Source organism: Centruroides vittatus, unplaced genomic scaffold (assembly GCF_030686945.1).
Source record: "Centruroides vittatus isolate TY-2023 unplaced genomic scaffold, ASM3068694v2 contig_1342, whole genome shotgun sequence".
NCBI lineage: Eukaryota > Metazoa > Arthropoda > Arachnida > Scorpiones > Buthidae > Centruroides > Centruroides vittatus.
In genome coordinates this window covers 110135-118619 of record NW_027120854.1, presented here as the reverse complement: position 1 = coordinate 118619, position 8485 = coordinate 110135, and the positions used below count along the sequence as shown (strand labels likewise).

At 32.8% G+C, this 8485-nt stretch overlaps 1 protein-coding gene across 1 annotated transcript in view; it reads left to right on the top strand.

Annotated features, from left to right (window-relative positions):
• Nucleotides 1-4757: 4757 nt before the first annotated feature.
• Nucleotides 4758-8485, top strand: part of TM9SF2 (transmembrane 9 superfamily protein member 2) — a 47381-nt gene continuing 43653 nt past the window's right edge. The window contains exon 1 of the mRNA XM_067289241.1: nucleotides 4758-5002. Coding sequence (XP_067145342.1) covers nucleotides 4862-5002 — 141 coding nt within the window. The 5' untranslated portion in view covers nucleotides 4758-4861. The remainder of the gene's footprint in view (nucleotides 5003-8485) is intronic.

Sequence of the window (8485 nt, the reverse complement as noted above, 5' to 3'; positions counted from 1 at the left end):
AAGCTCGATTGGTCGTAAGTGCGAGTGGTCGTTAATAATAATATCTCCTTCTTAGTTAACATATACTGAGTTTTAAGAATATTTACGTATAATATCCTGCTTAATATCTGCACTTCCTGTATCACTACAGGAAGTGCAAGAGACTGATATACAGAGTCTGCATCATTACATGCCAGTGGCGTGCCGTGACGTTTGATGATAGGGAAGCTGTGTTTTTGTAAGAAGCCGACTTCCAGGGGCAATCAGTTAATTGCGCGTCAGTAATGATCTAGGGTCCATTCGTACGTGCGTGGTGGAATTGACGAAGATTATATCAATCTTCGTTCTTTCTTTCGTCCATTTGATTGGTCACTCTCCCTCAATCACGCTTCCCGAGTGGTGGTCTCTGGTTACTAAGCGTAACGAGACTCTTACCTGGAGCCGGAGAAAAGCCAAAATAGAAGATGAATTCGATCTTCCACTGATCGTAGGACGACTTCCTTCCGCGGTTTATAGTTTCTGCCTGGCAGTTTGATATAAACAATGAGTGTCCGACTACAAACGTCTTTTACCTATGTCTTTTTAAACTAATAAATTTTTCTCTAAATTAACCGTTTTCTCCCCTCTTTCGTAACGGGTCAGACCTTTCCGGTACATGACATTTCCATAAAAGTTTTAAACAAATACTGGAAATGACAAAAATAAACAATTTATGTATTTTAGTTGTAAAATATAAATAATACATACATAATACAAATTGATACGATACAAACAATGATCGAAAAACTTGTTTTTTTAAAATTTTTTATAAACTAATTCTATTCGGCGATTTTTTCCGCAAAGTCGTTAATTACTTTATCATAAAAATCGCTGGTCGCGACTCCATCAACGTATTTAAAAGCTCTTTTTCTATCGAAAGCAACGCTAGCGACGACAATCTTCCTCCGACTGAGTGTTCCTGGCCAATGTATGAATTTGCTTCGTGGTCGAAAAACTGCGCTCAGCAGACCCACCGGTACATGGTACCGTAAATATTAATGATGTTAAATCATATAATTCTTTTAGTACGTCTTTGTTCGGATCGACATTAATTATAATGTGTTTTATGTCTAAGAGTTATTTGTCGATATAGTCCGGACACGAATATAAATATTGCGATTCGCTACGTAATTTAGATAAATCAAAAAATTTCCCGTAAAGTTTACTTAATTTAAAGAATTAAAACACGCTTGGAATTGTTTTTCGTAATATTAAAATTATTAACATCTAAAAGTGATAAAAATTCTAAAGATTTTATGTCTGAAAATCTGTCAATATAATTATAATTTTCTTTTAATTATACTGTAATTAAATATAATTTTGCAAAAAAACGTACATAAAAATAACATTGAATAATCTTTACTTTTTAAATCTTAAACAATTCACTTAGTCAGATAGCTCCCTACCCAGTGGCTAAGGGATAGAGTCGTTGGAAGCGTTACACGTGTGTAGCTTCCACCAGCTAAACCAGCTGAGGTTGGTGCTGTGTAAAGCGCATGCGCCAATGCCCTCTGGCTGCTTTACACCATTCAGTTATTCTCGCCGTGGAAGCTGTCTCGTAAGCGCTTCCATTCCGCCACTGATATTCGAATATACAATAGCAATCTTATCGTTTTTTTTCACATGTAGTATAGAAATTTGTAATAAGTTACATAATGCAGTTATAATAAAATATTAATTTTAATAATTCAAAGTACGTTAAAATGTGAAAATTTATATTTTAGAAACTACAAGGGAAGGTCATTGGAAAGTGGAAGCGGCGCTTCCACCGCTTCCAATGACGGCACGCCACTGTTACATGCGTACAAATTGTGCACTATACAGGGCCGGATTAACCAATAGACAAATAAGACAAATGTCTAGGGCCCATACTTCGGAGGGGCCCGGCTTCAGCGCAGAATCTTTCTCTGTTTTAAAACGAATTAAAAATTAAGAAATTTGATAGGAAAGAAAAGGCTGTCTTTAACAATGCTTACTAAGGAAAGAAACACTTCCAAACGGCTAGATTGATCAATTTTCTCAAATGAAAATCCAAAAACGAAAAATTTAAATGTTTTAAAGGCTGATTAATGGATAAAATTACAGTACAGTTGTCCCTTGATAGTCCGACGTTTTGTAATCCGACATGCTCAGTAGTCCGACGCACCTCCCGTCAAGGTCACCGTAGTCCCCGTCCCCATTACCTGTCTGCTTGCCCAGAAGCATGTTGCGACATGAATCTCCCCACTCAATTCTTACACGATAACACACTTTTCTTGTGTTTTCCGTGAGCAGTTCTGTACGTACTGTATTATTTATGCCTAGACATATTGTATATACATTTATCGGCTTCCATACTTCTTTTAATAAACATGTTTTAGTTAACCGAAATGGGTATTTCATTTCCGTATTAACCTAGGCAGCATTTTACTCATAAAATGTAGGAATATTGTAGGCTACTGCTAGCAAAACAATGCCAAATATGTAATCATTTTCGGTAATCCGGACCCTTTTGGTAATCCGACACCCCTTTGCAGGGCCGGATTTGAGGCGATTGGAGCGATTGGTACCAATCGGGCCCCGCGCTTGAAGGAGCCCCGCATCACGTCAAAATTTATATATTTAAAAATAGTACATGTTACAAAAATAAATATCTAGGTATATTATTATTAAAAAATAAAACAGCATATTTCAATATGTAAATTAACTGTTAATTAATTTTGTTATTTAAAGTTTGAGGGGCCCCGCAAAAAAAAATTCAATCGGGCCTCGCACCTATTGGATCCGGCGCTGCCCCTTTGGTCCCATACCTGTCGGATTATCAAGGAACAACTGTATATACATTTTTCGTTGTATCAGAAACTCTTTTGCTGTATAATTATTATTGTATTAGTGTTTGTATTCTCTATTATTAATAAAAATTTTAAGTGACATTATTTAAGATTTGTTTAGAAGCAACTTATTTAAATGAGGCCCAATTTAAATTTTGTCTAGGGCCCGCTAGAGGCTTAATCCGGCGCTGGCACTATATGCATCGTTCTGGATAACAAAAGTAAATTAACATGAACTAACCTTTTGTTCGTCATGCCATCAACACAAATGTCTGGATCAAATTTTATTAAATACCTTCCGGTAAGAATTATTAACATCGCTTTGTTTAAAAAAAAGGAACATAATTAACTCTTTGTGGTTACCATTAAGACAATGACAAGAAATATGTTTAGAAAAAGTGAATGTGTATTTTTAACTTATGAATTTATGTAAATTTAAAACAGAATAAGTAAAAAGTTGCAATGGAAAATGTTGTTGCTAGAACGAATTTACAAATTGTCTGCAATAATTTAATTCATTAATTATACATTAATATAATTGTGAAGAATTTGATTTATAAATTGCAAAAATATTAATATACCGATTGACGAAACAATAAACAATCGACAATACAAATAATAAGAATGAAATATAACAATCGAGCGTCTTATTTAATTGTTTGACTTCATTTAATGCGGAGAGACGAAATACGCGTCTCTCCGGACTAAATGGGGCCGGAAACGAAAATCCTCCGAGCCTTACTTCCTCGTGGTGCCCCCGGGTATTTTCTTTCTGCCGCACTGTGCGGTCGGGTTTAACCAGAAGATTTTTTCTTCCAGTATGTTTTCCGGAATTCTACCTTTTCTTCTCGTCGGTTTACGGAATTCTTCTTCTTTCTCCTGGTCAGCAACTGACAGTCGGCAGCTGGGAATATAGCAAACAAGGCAGTGGGTAGATTTTTCCTTCCCGTCGTGTTGCAGCCGGATCTGTTCTGCAGTGTCTCGATGGGATTCCTCGTCAGTGTTGCAGCCGGATCCAATTAAAAGAGACACACGCCAATGCAGATTGAAATTTCAATATTATTAACTTTAATAAATTGTTTTAAAAAAGTTATTAAATTGCAACTATATATAATAGTTGCTATAATGATAATTTCTGCTTTTGTTCTTTTTTTAAACCAGAAAAGGAAAAAAGTGTATGATACTTTACTCAAATAATATAACGTAATTACTTTAATAATAAATACACAAGGAAATTGTAAAATAATAACAAATAAAATTTTAATTAAAATTATATTTCTAAACAGAAATTGTTATTACCGATATAAGTGAATACATATTTTACTTAAATCAATACAGTATTTTAATATAAATTTAATTATCAGATTAATAAATTCACATAAAACAATTCTAATTTGAAAATTTCATATAAAGAGATGGATATTTTTGTATAATGATTAGCAAATTTTTAGTGGTTTTATCAATTCGGCTATTGGCGAGCACCATAAGGACCTGGTAGAATTCATAACAGGGCGGGCGAATGGTGAGGGATGGGGCCCGACATATCCGGACGGACCACTCTCGAAAAACTATTAAAGTTTTTCTACCAGTTCGGATTCGATTCCGGGCACCCAGAGCGGTAGGCTGCTACTCCAACCGCTCGGCCATCCGGTCGTCGCGTGGCAAAGATAACACAACGCAATGGTGCAAAAAATTATCGTTCATTAGCATAAAATATTAATTAATATTGCTTTTAAATATTTATCACAGATTACTTTAAAACACTATCCGAAAGAAACGCGTGATACTAAAATTCCGAAAAAAAACCACAATTATTTTTATTTCCGATATTTTAATAATTTTATAATTTATTAATACTTTAACAGTAATTACAATTATTAATTAATAATTGTAACGAATTTATTCGGCAGTTAAAAAGAACGAAAGTATCGTTTGGTATTATCCTCCCTAATGGCCGAACCATCTGACTGGATGTTATTCCTCCACTATTGATTACACTTGCAGTAAGACACGTCATCGTTTTATTCAGAAAAATGTCGATTTTAGCGCTTAATATAACTAAATACGTGCCGATAATATTGGTATGGTTAATAACGTCGTCGAATGCTTTCTATTTACCCGGATTGGCACCCGTCAATTATTGCGAAGAACATAAAACTACCGAAACTTGCAGGGTAAGTCCACTTCGTATCTACAAAATCCGTTTTGTACGCGTGCGGGACGATCATTTTATGCTTTTCTTCGACTTATCGCGTGTTTTGGATTGATAAATTACCATAAATTACTGGCAAATTGATAAATTTCGAGTTGTTATCTGTAAACGGATGTTAAAGTTGTTTACGGTTTATTGCTTCTGTCTGATGCTTCTCTGTAATGTTTTTGCTTTTGCAATGTGTTACTTAATGTGCAATGCCTTCCAAACGCCTATTTTGCTTAATGTGAAACGTGGATCTAAAGTTTACATGCTCGTGACTTAATATAGTGAGGTAATTGTTTCCGAAGTTGGAATTCGGGCTTCTATCTAGAACGGAGGTTCCCAAAGTGGGTGCTATTGCCCCCTGGGGGATGGTGATTAAATCAGGTTCCAGAGGCAGGTTCTCCAATGAATGGTGATAATAGGTGAGGGTTTGAGTTGCCCATGACGGTTCCCTTTCCTTTGATAAAATGGGTAAGAAGAAACGTTGCATTTAATGGTTTCCTGATGTCGAGAATGATGTACAGTAAGGATGTAAAGTGTGAGGTTTGTAGAAAAACTTTTCTAAGAATATTTTCCAGCCTTTCTCACTCCAGGAAAAATGGGTTGAAGCTTGGGATGTTTGGGGGTGTTGGGTGTGAGTTTATGGAATTGAGAAGACGACAGCTGGAAAAAGTTTGGGAATTGCCGTTTTAGACTTGGTCGTGCCTCCGGTGGTTCTTAACTGGGGGGTCTACAGACCCGAGGGGTATATACAAAGTTTTAGGGATTTGTGGGCTTTGAAGGGTAAAAATCAACTTTGTTTTGTGTTGTGTGAAATTATTAATTATTGTGTTAAGAAAAAGCACATGTATTATCATGTCATGTGTTTTTTATTTTAATAAATGTATTTTGTGACTGGAAAAGGGGCCTGCAGAACAAAAGAGGTTAAGAACCCCTGCTCTAGTTCTATGCTTGCCTATTGACCCGTAGCAATTGTGTTCTAATTGTTACTGTATAGTTGACTGTGGTGAAGATGTGTGTTTGTGGTATCATTTTGATGGATCTGAGTTTGAATCTAGAACTTTGAAAAAATTTCGTAAATTGTCTAATTTAAATGACTTTTCAATTGTATAACGCTGATATATCAATACTTCCGTCAATAAATAAATATGCTATTAAATAGAATAGAATATTTGACGTGAAATGTTGTATCTAATGTTGTCAACTTAAATTATGAATTTGTATATGGTGACTTCATACTTTGCATTTGTGCAATTATGGATATAAATTAAGTCTGCATGTAAGTGAAACTGTGAAGTTAAAATTACTTTTAAGTACTATAATAACAGTTCTTAGGTAAATTCAATATTGTATCGCATTTAAAATATTAAAGACTTAAAGTTTTAAACTAAAGGACATTTATCATTTTGGAATATTTAAGTACATCTTCAGAAGCTAAAAAATGAAAAATCTGACAGTGTGAGCTTAACTGTATAATTGGACTCTCTACTGTTGTTGTCTTGGACATAATTTTATTAGTGAAGCTCTTCTGGACTAATTACTGCAACTTGACCAGTGGGATTGTATAAGAACACTAACCACTGACCTATTAATTGGGTTAAAAATGTTAACATTCTTATAAAATCCTACTGGTAAAGGTGTAGTAATTAGTCCAGTAATTTATCCCAGTGATCAGTATATCCTTGTGAAGCTTTACTTTGGTCATATAGAAATTAATTGATCTGGAAGTAAAAATAAAAGTCAAAGTAGCTTAATTTTTAAGGAAATGCCTCTGTATAGTAAGCAAGAATTGCAGATTCAAGTTCTGCTTTGGAATAATATTTTTTAATGGAATATTCTAAATTAAATTCAAATTTCTAAATTCAATACAAAATGGCAACTTAATTGCCTACCTGTTGTCTAAATTATGTAATTTCTATGTATTGAATTAGTTAAGTTATAGCCTGATAATCTGGCTTTACATTTGTCATTGATCATATTACATATTACTGTTGTAAAGGTTTTGTATTTTATATCATAATGATATAATGTGTATTATTCACTTAATTTGATAAATAGCATTAACTACAACCCTAGTTATGTCAAAATGAAGAAAGCTACATCTAGATTTTAGCCTTAATAAATTAAACATTTTTGAAGGCATTATTTCCATTGTAAACTTAAATAAAAAGAAAAAAACCAATAACACTATGACATTCTCCATCATTTCTAATTATTAAAGAGTAATTCTAAGTCAGCACTTGACAGACAAAAATGTACATCAAATGTTTTTCAAGGTACTTTTCATCACCATCAGACTCTAATATAGAATGTGAAACTAAATAGTTTAACTTGCATCACAGTGATCTAACTGATGGTCTGACTTTCAAAGATAAATGATCCATTTTGTTTGGTAATTGGGGAATATTCATAAGTATTCTTCCATATATGATTAACTGTACTTCAAAGGTACTCAATAGCAATATATCCAAATTGAAAAATTTGCATATTTTCATCAGTATTCTTAAACATTGAATGTATTTTCAAATCATAGTTTGCAGGTACTCAATAGCTGATTATCAAATTTGAAAAATTTGCATATATTGATGAAAATATGAAAAATTAAACAGACGATGATAGCAGGTATTTTGAAGCCAGTAATACAACTTGTCACTACGTAAATAGAAATTTACATTCAATCTTTAATGAACCAGCATATTGTTTAGTGTTCTTATCAAAATGTCTAGCTAGATTATTTGTTGTTTAATTAAGAATTCAAAATGTTGTATATTTTCATGTAATTGTAAAAAATTTCTTTATCACATGACTTCAGCTTAAAAGTTCTATTTAGCTCCTAAATTAAAAAATTTGGATTATTCTTCTTAAAGATAATAGTGATAAATTTACAGAAATAGTTTATAAACAGTGTATCTTTTTAGAATCATACAAAATTAAAATGATAAACTAAGTACATTAGATTTGTCTCAAATGTTCTGAAAGAAATGTTAAAAAAAAAAGTACTTCTGTTGCTAAGTGACATTTATGTTAAAATAAACAATAGATTATTAGCAAAACACAGTGCTAATAATTTTCAAATAAGTAATGTGTGTTAATGCACATTTTTTTCCTCTATCAAATATTGACTTTGAATTACTGTTTAATAATTTCAAATGATGGAGTAGGTCGTATAATTTTATCATTATTTTAAAAAATTTCTGATGATAATGCCCTCAAAAATGTTTAATTTATTAAGGCTAACATCTGGATGTAGATTTTCTTATTTCTTACATAACTAGAGTTGTAGTTAATACTGTTTATCAAACTAACTGAATAATATGCATCCTATCGGTACAATATGAAATACAGAAACTAAATACAAAAGTAACGTGTGTTAGCAAAACAAAAATAAATGCCACTTAGCAGTGAGCAATTATATTATGTAATTTGATAATTTAATTTTCTAATTTTTAAATAGTATTTC